This window comes from Oryzias latipes, chromosome 21, assembly GCF_053564925.1.
Source record: "Oryzias latipes strain Hd-rR chromosome 21, Olatipes_Hd-rR_3.1".
NCBI classification, from domain to species: Eukaryota; Metazoa; Chordata; class Actinopteri; order Beloniformes; family Adrianichthyidae; genus Oryzias; species Oryzias latipes.
This window is the reverse complement of record NC_136257.1, coordinates 21,265,367-21,282,328: the sequence shown is the minus strand read 5'-3', so window position 1 is coordinate 21,282,328 and position 16,962 is coordinate 21,265,367. Positions and strand designations below refer to the sequence as shown.

Below are 16,962 nucleotides of genomic sequence, written 5' to 3'. Positions count from 1 at the left end.
TATTCATTGATTGTGAAACCATGGCACACACCGAGAGGAAATGAAAAAAACGTAACCTCACTCAATGTGAAGTAGAATTTATCGTTGGCGAGGTGGAAAAGAGGAGAAAAGTATTGTTTGGAGGGCACAGTGTGGGCATTACTAATGCCAAAAAGCCACATGAGTGGCAGACGCCGTTAATGCTGTAGCCTCACAACCTCGGACCGTGGTTAAATAAAAAAGAAATGGTCGGACATCAAAGTCGAGGCAAAAAAACGTCTAGCGATGCATCGCCAGAGTGTCTCTGCCACGGGGGGGGGGGGACACCGGAGCTGACCCGTCTTGATGAGAGACAAGCGGCAAGAATTGGGGAATCCCTTAGTGGAGTGGTGACTGAGGCGCAGGGGGACGCCGACGCACCAGATGCACCGGGTGACACCCCCCCAAAAGCCTGCAGAGGTCCAACAGGACGGCTCGAGAAAGTCGGAACCGGCTCATAAGCCAGTCGTCCTCGTTTGCCAGCACGTCCTCTTGCTGTCTAAAGATGCGTTCACTCCAAATTCTTCCATTTGCCACATCTTCTAAGAGCGCAAGATCAGCCATTGTGCGTCATTACGCATTGTGATGGGGCATTTTATTTCCATCCATTTAATTGCATCTGACAAGCTACAGATGTCGGTAATAATCGACGTGGAAATGGGAAATTGTTCAGCGCAAATGTAATTTCTTGTTGCTTTCTGAATGGTTGAGACATACGCCATACATGGTTTTATCAAAAATAAAACAAACTAAAGGCATATGCATGAATACCATAATTCTGTAGCTTATGAAAAAAATGTTTTACTATGAAAACAACTTTCCCCAGTGGACAATTAATATGTCTGTCTGTCTGTCTGACTGTCTGTCTGTCTGTCTAATTGCACCTCTATCTGCTCCGCCAGACGGACACATTGACGGGAATATCAGTTTTGTACATTATTTCATTCTGTTAACTATATTATTTATGAGGATGAATTGCACAACATGCCAATATTGCAGAACATATTTCACTTTTCTTTTTGCAAATAAGTGTTCATTTGAATTTCTGTTGTAATTTTCGTTTGATTTTTTTGTTTGTTTCACTGCTGATCGATCAAACGGGTGTTCGTGTAGGCTGGTAATTGTAAGACTTGCTTTGTGAAGTCTTCATGTTATTTCTGAGAGGCAGTATTGTCATTTTCACTTTCACGTGTTTCTTCCATCTGCCGACGGTGTCGCCGTTTCTCATTTCACCTGTTTTTGTGCGTACGCCTGGGTCAGAGCTTGCGTGAAGGACCGCACATTTTCCCGTCAAGTTTGCTTTTTATAAATCTCAACTATTGCGTAGAGAGTGGCGTACGCCTTCTTTTGTGCGTACGCAACGTTTATAAATGAGGCCCCAGGCATGCTGTTATGATATCTGGATGCTGGAAGCTCTATGATATTACCATTGTAGCATTTTTACAATAACCTTTATTGACAAGGACAGCAAACCAACAAAGCCTGGCTTCAGCCCAATGTCAAGAACTGTCAACGAAAGTGAAATGTAACTTCATTTCAACTTGGTATGATATTGCGCGTGAAAAGAAATGTTGCATTGTTCTGTTAAATTGTTGTATTAATTAATTTAATATTGTGTTGTAATCATATACATGCATCTATGTAAACTTCTATACCAATCAATCAGTCCAATTTAATCAATGAATTAAACTGACTGATTAGTTGGATTGGTGGATTAGTTTAGAGATATACATGCATAAAAATACTTAACTGAAAGATGTCTTTTTAATATAAGGATAACTATATAATTCATATACAGTTTTAGAGAAATGTTACTGTATCTGCTCGGATGCAGCTGTGATATTTAAAAAAAATGATCTAAAATATGGGTCAATAAGTTTTAAGTCCCTATTTTTTGTGAAATTGGAGCTCCTATAATGACCATTAATACATTTAGAAGAAGGAAAATTCCTGAGTTGAAAGACCCAAGAACACTAATTATGGTCAAGCCTGTGCATTTGGGGTTTCACTTCAGCAACTTCAAAAAACTTTTAAAAAAAATGTGTCATTGCAACTCTCCAGGAGATGAACTTCTGCCATGAAAATCTTTGGACAGTTGTCAGTTTGATTAATCCTTATGCTCAGTTTAATGTTGGGGATATACATCGATAAATAAGCCATGGTCACCATGGCTCAAGAAATACATTTATGATTACAGGAAGATTAAGGTAAGGTAAGGTAAACTTTATTGTCCTCAAAGAAGAAATTGGTTCTGGGCCACAGAGCCACAAACTGTACAACATCCTTCATCATTCACACATCACATACATGATAAAAAGAGCATGCGATTACATAGTAAATAAGTAAAAACAGAGTGTACAGATTTTTTCCCCCAGGCCTGACCCTCACAGTCGAGAACACGAATAGTAAAAAGTAAAAACAATTGTAAAATGTTTAATTCGAACCCTTAAAACCACCTTTGTAAAAGTTAAGTGTGTATTTATCTACAATCTGATACAGAAACAAACTCCCTGATTAGAAATGTTTAGTTTTTTTTAATTTGTATATATTTATTTTAACAGAGAACACATAAAAAAAAAGAAGCTCTGTGGTGTTTCCATGTATACGGTGAAATCACAGTTTTCAGTGTTTTTAGAATTCAGTATATCTTTGCTCTGATTGGAGTTTTATACAATTAGGAAAACCAGCCTACCATGGTCTTTTTGGGCACTTTTGTTACACTTGCTGTTCACCTAATATGACCTTTGATGTGTTTTTTTTACACTCCCAAAAATATGAAACAGTGCAGCAGTGGTTATGTGAACCATATTACTTCAGCTTTTCATTTAAAACAAACAAACAAAAAAAACTTGTCAATATGTTGCCTCTTTTGACTGGCTCATTTGAAGGTTTAGTACTTCTGCAGTGAAGCCAAGAAAAGTCCCTCTTCTACTTTATTTTTATGTTTTTCACCAAATAGGAGCATCCATACTCTCTCCAACATGGGCTGTGTGTAATTCTTTAAAGTTATCGGACTCTTTAAACGGCACCTCATCAAACATTGTTAATGAGAATCTGTTCAGAGGCTCTGTTCTTCTTCTGGGATGGCAGTAACAAGCCAGGATGCGCGCAAAGGGATAAAGATGCTGCTGAAGGTTATTATTAAGTTGTCAACAAGCCTATTATGGAGAAATCAAATCAGCCTTTTGAGTGTGAGAAAACAACCCAACATACATCTTTTTGTAACTTAACTTTTTTTCAGTACATAATGTCTCTATAGAGATTTTCAGTCATTCAGGTTATGTTGTCACAGGATTCAAATTCTCAGAGTAACTGGACTTTAGAGGTTCAGTTAGGCGACAACTCACCGCTCATCCAAACAGTCTAATGATTTGAAGAACTGACTTATGGAGCAGAAAAACTACTTTGAGGTGCATAAATTATCTTCTAAATAAATATTTAGCGACCAGACGCCTTAAAGAGTAGAATCTTTAGATACATAACGTCATCCTTTTCTTGTGCCCTCAGCCAGCTGCATTGTTGGTCCTCTACTGTTGACTTGGGGTTTGTACTTACCCACTGTTCCACCACTAAATATTTTATACTTCTGAATCCATTATTGAAAATTCCAAATGAGCAGCAGCCATCCTTTCAGTTTTTCATTTACTTCTTTAAATGATTTAACAGAACAGAACGGAGGGGAAAAAAGAAAAATATTGGTATGCTGTCATGCACTTATTCCATTTTTAAAGTTGATATTACGCATGTCATGTACCAGATTGCTTCTTTAGCTTGGATTTGGTCAATATGGTTTTGGAATATTACGTTTGTCAGGAAAGAGGAGACTGTAGTCATGTTATATTTGTGTCATCTTTGAAATTAATATTCCTTCTTCCTAAACTGTACAGGTGACACAATTGTGCTTGTGTGTGTTTGGATTCAGGTTACCTTAACATCCAATCTTGGCCTGACAACATGACTGACCTGATTGTTTTCTCCAACCTGGCAACTATTGGAGGAAGAGCATTATACAGGTACGAGATAATACACCAGTTAACTGCTTAAATACAGGTTCTAAATATGTCTTAAATTAAACATATGAAAACTAAGCCTATAGATGAAGTAGAAACACTTTTGATGTAGCAGAAAAGATGTAAAGATTAAAAAACCAATAGAGTTTAGTCAAAGGTGTCAGAAAAAAATAGATACTGTGTACTTAAAACTTGGCTTCAAGATGCCAGATGCCTGACAGAGGTCACCAAACACACATATTCTGCTTCTGTACTCCAAAGGCACCTTAAACTTCTTTGTAATAATTCCATTTCTTGTCTTATAATCACATTTTGGATTGTTAAAAAAATGTGGTAATTTTAAATTTTGCTGCTTCAAACTTTTTAAATTTTCATGACATTTTGAATTTATAGAACTATTTGTAAAGATATATTTATTTTTTTGTTTTTAAGCGTGTCGCATAAAGTATTATCTCAAATAAACGATAAACTCTAAGGTAATTACAAAAACCTAAAAAAAGTAATTGCAAAGAGGATTCCAGTCAGCATGAATAAAGTCACATCAAAAGACAACGATAGAAGCGAACAAAAAAGGTGGGAGAAGAGACAGTTGCAATTGCAAGAAATTATAAATTAATAAAGTTTCAAGGCCTTTAATTAAAAATCTAAAAATATTTTAAACGTACCCATAGGCATACAGATTAAGTGTTTTTATATCAATTTAATATCTGGGTCACAAATGACAAATCTGTTTTGCAACATGCCAAAGAGTTTATTTTTAAGAATATCTTTAATACCAGGTTAAAATAAAACATGTGCAGCTGGAAAAAAAAGGTGTAAGACTCAGTTTTAGTGCCAAAATAAAGAAACTGAGGGAGACTTGTGGAAGCGTAAAAAACCTTCATGGAGTCTTTCCTTCGTGTTAGCTGTCAGTGTGTTGTAGCATAAACTCTCATTTGACAGTGGGATCCAAAAGAGGGTGTCAGTGTTACATTTATTCTGGCACATTTAATAGCAGTTCCATTGTATTCTTCCCCTCATAAAATAACGTTTCTTGTCAAATCTCCTTCCCCAGGAGATATATATTTTTTTTTTTTCTCAGCAGACAAGGCAGGTAAAACGGGTTTAAGGCATCAAACAGTTGAGGTCACTCGCTGAATCTGTCCAAAGCAGGTTTTCTACATCCAGAAACTCTGCCTTTTAGCTAAATTGTTACCATTAAAAACAATAGACTTTTAAAACTATTAAGTACGTTTTATTTTTTGACATTTACACGTTCTTTTCTCTCTTACATGCTTCTCCTTGTGCAAGAGTGCTCAAAAATGTGGCATTTACATAGAAAAAGCACGAGTGTTTACTTCTGAGGCACTGCATAATTTTGTGTGTGTGCAGGTTTACACCTGTAAGAATTTGTAAGCCAATTGCACCTGCCGGCTGATGGCAACATTGAGCTGCAGTACAAATTATAGCTTGGCGCTCAACTTTGCCATGTGCTTGATTTTACAAATCCTGTGTGTGATGGGTCTCACACACCACTAGCATGCTGTGGTATTTAAAATCCGTAAAAGGATAGAATGGAGGCAGGCGGCAAAAACAGGAAGGAGTTAGAAGTCAAGCTAAACGATTTTCTGAATAAAGTAAATGAGTTGTTGCTGCAGCCTATACTGGAGTTTAATGAACACGTGCTGCATAGAATTGGCTGATTGAAAGCAAAGAGCTTGAAACGCCACAAACCTCACACATGACACTGACATTAATATGCCTGCTTTGAGCTGAAAACACAGTGAAGGTCCATTAAGACAAACCCAGTGTATCCTAGTGTAATGTTGTAAGATCTAAATGCTGGCTGCATTTAGAGCAACTGGAAGGAAATGGTGATGCATGGTTCAGTTGCAACAAAAATTCTCTTGTGATGGTATGGAGTTGTGGTAGGGCAAAATGTTTAACCTCCTCTTTTTGAATACATATCTAGTTTCCACCTTTTTTTTCAACTAGATAGATCTGCCTGAGGCAAAGTGTTAATTGATTCAAATCGACTTATACCATTAAAACATTGTTTCAAAATGAGATAAATCAATAATTGATATTGGAAAATACCTTTTGGAACGATACACTATTTTACTGAAACGACCAAGTACCATCACAGCGGACAACTCACAGCAAAAACTGATCAAGCAATCATTACAGTTCAGTGTGTTTTAGACAATCGAAGAAACAGAAGAAAGTCTTGGTTTCTAAATAATTAAGAAATAATATTCTCAACTCCCTGGTCCTCTTTGATTATTGCCCTCAAAATCAATGGATTTACTTCATTTGTTGATACAAAACTGCAGTGATATGCAAATGCCCAACAAATCAGTCCATGCTTCTATTACTAAAGACATGAAATTCAGATGAACAGGATCCACAAAGTTTGTGTTGTTTTATTGACCACAAGAGTTCCTAGTTGATATTTGCATGGCACACAAACCTTGTTTTCAGTATTGGTGAAGCATGGCAAACCCTTACCAGGGTATCTGAATATTTATAAGCCCCACTCTGATCATCTTTTGATCTATCGCAAAAGTAATCCTAGTGGTCTATTAGTTAGGATTATGCCGGTTTTAGCCTAAATAAAGAACAAACAAACCCTGTGTTTTTCTCTAGGACATAGTTCTGCAGAGCGGCAGTAGTTCGTTAGAAATTTGCCTCTGAGTTGTGGGCAGGACTGTTGTCTTGGAGCAAGCCCCTCTCACCATTGCTAAAAGCTAAGAGCACTCGGTTTACGTGCTCTCCTGCTAGCTTAAAGCCCCCCCCCCCAGACCACCAACATATCATTACTAGTGCAAAAAAATGGTGGGTAATATCAGAGCCATCCATCTGTACAGTTTTGACCCAGATACCAGCTCAGACGAGGAAAACTTAGAAACATGGATTTAGTCGTCTGCAAGTGGATGATCATAGGGGAGTCAAACAGGGAGCTTGTGGCCCGACCCGGAATAAAGAAATACTTAGAATTGAAATTTTCAGCTCCATCATCAGAAAAATGAACCAACATGTTAAAAGTAAAAACCCAATTTTTATCGGAGTGTGTCTTTAAAATTCTTACTTCTACTTATGAACTAAACATCCCTACATCTGAATACCCAAGCAACTACCGGTCACTTTCATCTAGAAATGAATGTCTAAAGTCTTGTTCTTAAAATTCAAGGCTTTTTCTCAAGTTCTACAGTCAAAACATCTTTGAAAGTTAAAGAAATCCAAAAAAGAAAAATGAAAACGGTTCATAAAACTGTTAAATTCAGGGCTATGTTGACCTGAAACTGCAACTGCTGATGCAAAATTGATCAGATGATGATAACTGGGATTTAGGGGGAAAAGGAGGCCAAGACGTTATTTCCATAGTTATGAACTTAAAACTGTGTTACAATACACAGAACATGTATTCATTGACCTGTGGTCTCATGCCATCATGTGTTTTTCCTATTTCAGTGGCATTTCCCTGCTGGTGCTGAAACAACAAGGGATCTCCTCGTTCTTGCTTCAGTCACTAAAGGAGATCAGTGCAGGAAATGTGCACATTGCTGAGAACAAACAACTTTGTTATTACAACACTGTTAACTGGACAAGGCTGTTCCGATCTCCAAACCAAAAGGTTCTGGTCCGTAACAACCGAAACCCACTGGAATGCGGTAAGTCGATGGAAAAAAAAAAATAAAGGATGACAAATGTTTTCCAAACCTCACTTGAACCCTTGGCTTTGTAAAACATTAAAAATTGTGTTAATCATACAAATTCATGTGTATTTAAGTATTTTAAAGAGTGGAACTACATTCAAGGAAAAATATCAATTGTATTTATGAAAATAGAAGATTTAAAGGAATATTTTACCTTTGCTTTGCTTAAAATGTAAAATAAAGGTAATGTAGTGATTTTAAGAAAAGGTCAACAGGTCAAATTTAATGGACAGAGAAAAGTGCTTTGGGTAAAAGAACATCCATGCTGTGTTTGCAGTTGCAAAGTCTGTATATGTATATAAGCAAAGGCCTGACGGAGCCCAAAGGTGATATGAAAATCACCTCAACACTGTGAGGGGTTTGGGCTGCAAAGTTTTAGCCTATTTTTGAAACCCTCTCCAATTATTTATTCAGTTTAACTAAAACAAATCATGGGGGGAGCCGGTTTAGCTCGTGCTGGTTTGCGGCGCCTTCCATCCGTGAAACCAGGGTTCGACTCCAGGCTGCTCCCTGTTCCCTTCTCTACCCCCGTGCCGGTTCCAAGCCCGGTTTGAGAAGGTTGCGTCAGGAAGGGCATCCGGCGTAAAACATTGCCAAGTTTGCCATGCGACTTGTTCGCTGTGGCGACCCCTGATGGGAGAAGCCGAAAGAGGAAGGAAAGGAACTAAAACAAATCATGATGATATTACTGCAATCACAGCGGTTTAGTTACTCAGCTCAAAGAATTGAGAAAGCAACTAAGATTTTCAGAGATGACAGATAAACCAAGTCCATCTGGCTACATTTTTCTTTACTTGGATGGAATCAATTTTAATGAATGAGAACCTGCACAGATAAATACTTAAAAAATGCCAATGGAAGTTTTTGCATCAGTAATTGGATGTCAAGTTTAGGTTAATGAGTTAGGGTTCATAAAAAAAAAAATAGGCACACTACTAGGGATGTAACGATTAATCAAACTAATCGACAAATTAATTTATATCCCGACAATCAAACCAGATCAATCTGTCTGAGGGAAGTTGTTGAGTCAAATCGAATTGACCAATACCATTAAAAAAAAAAAAATGAAATGATACAGAGATATTGGAAAATACCATTTGGATTGACTACATCTGGTCATTGATTATTAAAAACAAATTATACTAAAAAAAATCTTTGATTGTGTCAGCACACACCTGCATGTGTCATCTGTTCATTTAACATTGCACTTCCCCTTTCTGAATGCTTAAGATCTGATTGTTTTTCTTCATTTGCTGCCCAGTAAAACCCGATTTGATGTAATTTCATTTTTTACAGTGAAGCGCATTAATGAGGAAAGATTTGCATTATTGAGTTGGCCCCCTTTTTGCTGTTCACCGTGCTCCTGTCTTGGCAGCTCCTAGTGTTGAGCATAAAAACACTCATACACACTAGTGCACCGACTTTCCCTTGTGACTTTGAAGATTAGAGGGTTATTCATGATTCACATCCTTGACATGGTTTTATATGTGTGCAGAGCAGTGTCTAAAAAAAGACTCAAAATACGAGGATGTGGAGTAATCACACTGCAAAAGTATGTGCATAACTTTATAAAATATATATAACAATGTGAAAAATACAAAGATTGCAATTTGACAAAGTACACACACATATATATTAAATATTTCAAAAAGTAAAAAACTTTTAGTAAATTTATATATTTTTTTTAGTTTTGGAGTGTATGGACTAAAGCCGGAATTTTGTTTATGATCTACTCTTAAAGTGACGTACACTTCAGGCAAAAACAGGCTAAACGGTCATTCCTAAATGGACTTTTAGCATAAGGTGTTCACACTGGAGTGCCGCTACCTGAGGTAGCACATGGTAGCATGGTGGGAAATGTCGAACTTTCCAATCTTGCTCTGGACACAAACCATTAATGTACATTTTTCCTTCGTGATCACTTTTCAAACGATTGGCACTTCCAAAAATGACACAACCCATAGGCCAACACTAAATCTGAGTTTCTTGATTGGTCAAAGTTTAACTGGTTTAACTTTTGACCTATGTTCAATGTCCATGGCTTTTGTACGTGGCTTCCGGAAACGGACTTAAAACCTTGCATAGTGATGCGTGACTGAGAGTATTAAATGCAGAAGTCCAAAACACACATATACGTGCATTTACCGGTACTTAGACTTTTTATTAGATGTGGTTGCTTAAAGGCAGATTTCTGAGCCCTGAGTGAATGTAAGTAATGTAATGTTACCTGGGAACATAGACATTTTAGATCTTTCGAATAGTTCAGAATCTCACCCAAGTGACCAAGATTCTGTCTAGGTTGCATCATTTGACCCATGGAGCACATTTTTTCGTTCACAACATAGACTTGGTAGACTTAAATGGTTCAGCTCAAGATCTTTTCAAAGGGACCCACTGCTTTTCATCATTTAATTTTTTGGTTGTTTAGTTTATCCAATCTCTATGATGCAGTTTTGTTGTTGTTCCACTGGCCGTTTCTTAGCCAAACCTTTGACCTGAAAGCTCTTTATAGAGAAGTGTTGGGTACACAGAGCCGAAATTTCCACGTTACAATTCGATATCAGTGGCCTCTATCAAAGTTTTGACTTCTCATCATTAGAAACATTCCACCGCTCTAGAGGCCGTCCATTTCTGACCATTTCCATTTGGAGATTTGTTTGGATGACAGGATCTGTATAGAATCATCTCCCTAAAATTAGTCGCCGTCACTGAAGAATCTCAGAAAGCAAACAAAGACATTGTTTTACTTTACTTTGGTAGAGTATTCTGTGAACCTGAGTGGAGGGTCACTGATGTGGACATGTCCTCAAAATATTGTTTCCCCCTTTCAATACAAAGCCAAATTTCTACATTGCATAATTTTATCATTCTTCTTATCATAGTGTGTATGTGTGTGTGTGTTGTAAGGGGGGGGGGTAGTGGCATTGTGTGGGTGTTAAACAAAATATTTGTATAATCTCTTGTTTTGTTTTTAAAATTTGATTATGTTTCTATGTAAAGCACTTTGAGAAGCATGACATCACAAGGTCTCTTTGAAACTTTATTCTTGTTGTAGCAGATTTTTTTAAATGTGATTTTCAGAAAGCAATTTATGGTTGCAATATTTTTCTCGTTACCGTGTTTTCACGACTATGGGGCACACTTAAATCTTGAATTTTTCTCCAAAATGTACGGAGCACCCTATGGTGCGATGCGCCTAATATTTTGTTGTTTGACTTTGGTGGAGAGAACAGCATGAGAATGGTAAGGAGAGAAATGAGGAAGTGAAAGAAGACAGACAAATAGTACAAAAAAGTGCGGGAATGAGGATTATGCAGAAAATCGTTTTGGCCACCCTGAAAATGCCACCTGCAAAGACACACGCTTATTAAGAACAGTTTAAACTGTAAGCTATCAGCTACACGGAGGAACATGGGAATCCAGCTGCTGTGAGAGAATTCAAGATTAATAAATCCATGGTTCGCAAGTGGAGGAAGCTGGAAAAAGAACTCTGACATGTCAAAAAGACGCCTACCCGCCTCTCCAGATCCTGCGGCCATGGTAGGTGCCACCCAAGCAACCAAGAGGGTTCCCGCAACCAGGCCCCAGAGAAGGAGTGATCCCAGCCCCAGGTGCAGATGGGCAGTCCCCCCAATCATCGTTCTTTAAGGCATCAGTACATACCCCAAACCGTTGAACAGCCATCATCTTTCTAAGGAATATTTATTCAAAGTCGGTCTTTCTGTTATCCTTCTTTCAGTGAAGCAGTTATCATAATCGCCATCATAGTCTTTTCTTCCATCTCCCACATGACTATACCCTTCTTTTTTTTTGAGCCATTTCAGATGCATTTGATATATGCTTTTGAACTGGCTGCTCAGATAATGCTATTACTTCAGTATCTATTCTCTCATCCACTCCTCATTTCTCTCACATCGTTAGTTTACCTGTGGTGCTGGGATCCCAACAGGGTCGGTTTTATCTCTTATGAGAGGCAGAGCTTTCATCTTCTGCTTTCAGACTTGAGTTCTGCCTTTCTTTGTGCATCTGCATCCTTTTGTCAGAATGTATGCTCCAAGCATTCTGAATGGAGACTCAGATGACGCTAAAACACTGCCTGTGGCTTACATGTGGCCGGAAGGGCAAACACAGCAGGAGTTTCTTTACAGCATTTGTCGTAAGCTATAGAAGGTAGAGAGAATTTAATTTGAAATGCAAACAAATTGATTTAGTTTTTTTAAAAGAAAGAAAAGTCAAATTGAAGAAGATGCATTTTACATTGGGGAGCAAGGGAGACAGATGGCAATGTCTAGATGGGAATTATGGAAGGTCTTTAAGTAGTTATTTAATGACAGGCTCTAAATTCATCCTAATCACCTGTAGTCCACACAGCCTCAGCTGTCTAACTATTAGGTTCTTCTTGGGGCGGCAGTGGCTCAGGAGGTTGAGCGGGTCGTCCAAGATTGAAGGGTCGGCGGTTCGATCCCCCGCTCCCCCCGTGTCCTTGGGAAAGACACTTCACCCTCTCTGCCTCCAGTGTGGCTCCACTGGTGTGTGAATGTCCCGGTGATGGTCAGAGGAACCGTAGGCGCGAATTGGCAGCCACACCTCTGTCATCACCAAGTACATGAGGAGTGAATGAATAATGGACACATTGTAAGCGGTTTGAGCAACTGGAAAAGCGCATTGTTATTATTATTATTCAACGGCCCAAAGCGATTTACAGTCACAGTCTCATTCACCTATTACCATACTGATGGCGGCTTCGCTGCTATCACTGCAAACACTGGCGCCAACTTTCCACCGGAGGCAAGGTGGGCTTCAGTATCTTGCCCAAGGACACTTTGACACATAGGCGGGCAAGGCGGGAATCGAACCTGCAATCTTCCGGTCAGAAGCACCCTGCCTATATATCATAGTAGATATTTATATTATATATTCAAGATAACATATAATGTAGTGTGGATTCATGAGCAAAAAATGAATGAATGAATGAACTCTTAAATGCCTCCATGTTCATTTTACAATGACAATAAAAATCTTTGAATCTTTTCTCTGACTTTAGGTATTCCATTACAATGAGTTTGTAGTAGGTTTAGGGGATGTCATCTGGACTTGGTTTTAATGTCAGAAGACGTTTCACCTCTTATCCAAGAGGCTTTGTCAATTGACAGTCATGACCGAAATTTTAATTGTAATTTGTTACATTCCTCCATTACTGACAAAAGTGATAAAATTACAGTAATTTGTTACTTTGTAATTAGTTACCCCCAACATTGTCTGTATATCCTAAATTGTTGAATTAAAAACTTTATTAAATATTGTTATTCTTATAATTTGTTATTTCTTCAATCTTCCTTTGAATAAATATATACAGTGGTGGACAAAATTGTTGGTACCCCTCAGTTAAAGAAAGAAAGTCCACAATGCTCACTGAAATGACTTGAAACGGTCAAAATTAACAATAAATTTAAATTTATTGAAAATCAAATAATCAAAATCAGCCATTACTTTTGAGTTGTTGATTAACAGAAGTGTTTCAAAAAACAAACTAATGAAATATGACTGGACATAAATTATGGTATCTCCATAAAAGACTGAGAACTAATTGCCCAGGGGGTCTTGATGAACTCAGGTATGTCCTTTAATTGACATCACAGCTGTTTTCAAACCCATAGTCAGTCAGTCTGCCTATTTAAAGGGAGACAAATAGTCATGTTGCTGTTTGGTGAAAAGGTGTGTACCACACTGAACATGGACAACAGAAAGCGAAAGAGAGAATTGTCCCAGGACATTAGAAACTAAATTATAGACAAACATCGTAAAGGTAAAGGCTATAAAACCATCTCTAAGCAGCTTGAAGTTCCTGTGACGACAGTGGCACATATTATTCAGAAGTTTAAGACCCACGGGACAGTAGCCAACCTCCCTGGAGATGGCGGGAAGAGGAAAATTGATGACAAATGGAGGAGACGGATAGTTGGAACTGTTTTCCAAAGAGCCCAGAACAACCTCCAAAGACATTAAAGGTGAACTCCTAGATCAAGGTACATCAGTGTCAGATTACACCATTCATCGTTGTTTGAGCCAGAGTGGACTTCATGGGAGACGACCAAGGAGGACACCACTGTTGAAAGGAAATCATAAAAAAGCCAGAGTGGAATTTTACAAAAAAGCATGTTGACAAGCCACAAAGCTTCTGGGAAAATGTCCTTTGAACAGATGAGACAAAACTGGAGCTTTTTGGTAAGGCACATCAGCTCTATGTTCGTAGACTCAAAAATGAAGCATACGACGAAAAGAACACTGTCCCTACTGTGAAACATGGAGGAGGCTCTGTTCTGTTTTGGGGCTGGTTTGCTGCATCTGGCACAGGGTGTCTTGAATTTGTGCAAGGTAAAATGAAATCTCAAGATTATCAAGACATTCTGGATAGAAATGTGCTGCCTAGTGTTAGAAAGTTTGGTCTCAGTCGCAGGTCATGGGTCTTCCAACAGGACAACGATCCAAAACACACAGCCAAAAAAACCCAAGAATGGCTAAGAGAAAAGCGTTGGACTATTCTGAAGTGGCCTTCTATGAGCCCAGATCTGAATCCCATTGAACATCTGTGGAAGGAGCTGAGACATGCCATCTGGAGAAGATACCCGTCAAACCTGAGACAACTGGAGCAGTTTGCTCATGAGGAGTGGGCCAAAATACCTGTGGACAGGTGCAAAAGACTCATTGACAAATACAAAAATTGTTTAATTGCAGTGATTGCCTCAAAACGTTGTGCAACAAAATATTAAGTTATGGGTACGATCATTTTTGTCCACCCATATTTCATTAGTTTGTTTTTTTAAATAATTCTGTCAATCAACATCTCAAAAGTAATGTGTAATGTGTATATGTATATGTATATATATATATATATATATATATATATATATATATATATATATATATATATATATATATATATATATATGTGTATATATATATATGTATATAGAGATATTCCTTTGAATAAAATAAAGGGGTGCCACACCACCAAATCTAAGTCCCTGATTGGTCAAAGTTCAGCTGGTTTAAAAGCCAATGGCTACGCCTTTTATTACAGACAGCTTTCAAACTGACTTAAAATCTTGCACAGAAACATTTGAATGGTGTAGCCCAAAACTCGCATATACATTTGTTTACATAGGCTTGTCATTGGAAGTGGTCGCTTGAATTACAATGGCAATTTATAAAGAAACACAACACATACCACAGCACTGCATTTGCAAAAACTTCACTAAAATAGCAATTAAACACATAAAAATTAATTTCTTCTGGTATCATTCTAATTTTATTAGATTTAATGTATAATTTGAAAAATCCTACAAGGTTTTACCACCTTTTTTTAGCCATCCGTTGAATTATTCTATATTTTATTTTTTGGCCATAAACACAACTGCCTTTTGCTGCTTTCTACTGTTCTGTAATTATTTTCAATTGAATTTAGTTTATTTATGAAGCACCAGTTCACGACAGAGGTAGTCTCAAGGCGCCACACAAAAGGCAGGAAACATGCACAACATTAAACATCATCACAATTACTCTTTGATTTATTCTTTAATAGCTAAAAAAAGCTGAAAATAGCTATTTAAAAATGCAAATTTGCTACTATGCACTGTGACTTGTGTTTTTTACGAGGGATTACAGGACTTTGCCTATTCTTATCATTATTTTGTTACAATATAAAAGACCTTTAGAGACTTTTTTCTTTCTATGCATGTACAGTGTGCTTAATTCAATTCTTCTCTTTCCTTTGCTCACATGTGTTTTGAGCAGCAAGGGGTCACATGGTCTGTGACCCGCTATGCTCAGACGATGGCTGTTGGGGTTCCGGCCCAGACCAGTGCCTGTCCTGCAAGTTCTTCAGTCGTGGACGATCTTGCATTAAAAGCTGCAACCTTTATCAAGGGTAAGTGAGTATGGACCGACACTCTTTTGCATTTTGGCTATAAGATAGGTTAAATAACTTTAATAAACAGGCCTACTTTGTGTTTGTGAATGTCTGTTCGATGGTTCTTTGATCCCTATTATTTGTACCCAAATGTAGGAAAAAACTTTTAAAAATAATTAAGCATTGACTTATCCATTTTCATTATTTGCAGCTTTGATCAAAAAGTAAAAGAATTCAAATGGAATGGTGCAGTGCAAATTTAAATCTAAATAATGAAAAAAAATTGTTTGATCTAGAAAATAACAAGATCAAAGATTTAAATATTTGATCACTATATTTAAAAGAGCCTTTCATCAGTCATTCAACTGGTCCCTGGTTCAATACAAAGAATTACGTTTGTATATTTTGTAAATCTTCATAAAAATATTCCATAGTTTTAAAAGTAGCAAAAAATGCTAACTGACCTTATAATGCAGTTTTAGAGTGAAAGTCGTTTTTAACTAAATTTTCAATGTTGTAAAATATTAAAATGATATGAAGAAACAGGTGTATGACAAAAGGCACTGGTCCAGTCTACAGCATAGATGCCAGAATTTTTTTGTTGTGTGCGAGTTGAAAAATTACAAGGGCTTTGTTGTTTTATAGCAGTTCAAAAATCCCAGAGGGCTGATGTCCTTCTCGTTTTCAGACACTGCCTTGCCCAAAATGCTGCAGATTACCTTGAACAGGTTTGTTTTTATGAGAGGAAACCAGAAAGAAAACAAGTAGAATGCCACTGATCGAGGACTAGTTTGTGTATTCTATGCTACGTTCACACACAATGTGCTTCGAATTACAAATTTGCATAGGCCCCCTCTAAGTCCTATAAGTAGTCACACTCCTAGGTCTGTGAAATGTGTTCTCCACATTTGACCCATCCCCTGGAGGAGCGGGGAGCTGCAATCCAACCCAACCCCTTAATGCAGAGTTACAAGCAGGGGGCCATTGGATCACATTTTTAGTCTTTGGTATGACTTGACCAGGATTTGAACTCATGACCTTCCAGTATCAGGGCAGACACTCTACCACAAGGCTACTATTTAAATGTGTGAAGAGATTGTTGCTCAACGGCTGTCAAATAATGTGTTCATGAACATGTCGTGCTTCCCAAATTGCAACAGGATGCTCAAATCAAATGGGCGCATCTGCTGTGCAAATCATGTTCGGTGTGAACGCAGCATGAGAAACCCACAAACTTAGTGCTACTCCCATTGGATTTTCACATTATTACACATACATTTTAGGAGTGGCTGAATGAGATAACAGACAGAAACATCTCATTTTAGGAATT

At 37.7% G+C, this 16,962-nt stretch overlaps 1 protein-coding gene across 1 annotated transcript in view; it reads left to right on the top strand.

Moving 5' to 3' along the window:
- erbb4b (erb-b2 receptor tyrosine kinase 4b) overlaps nucleotides 1-16,962 on the top strand; it is a 298,426-nt gene that overhangs the window by 211,216 nt on the left and 70,248 nt on the right. The window contains exons 11-13 of the mRNA XM_011489669.4: nucleotides 3,941-4,031; nucleotides 7,479-7,678; nucleotides 15,518-15,650. Of these exons, the coding sequence (XP_011487971.1) occupies nucleotides 3,941-4,031; nucleotides 7,479-7,678; nucleotides 15,518-15,650 (424 nt within the window). The remainder of the gene's footprint in view (nucleotides 1-3,940; nucleotides 4,032-7,478; nucleotides 7,679-15,517; nucleotides 15,651-16,962) is intronic.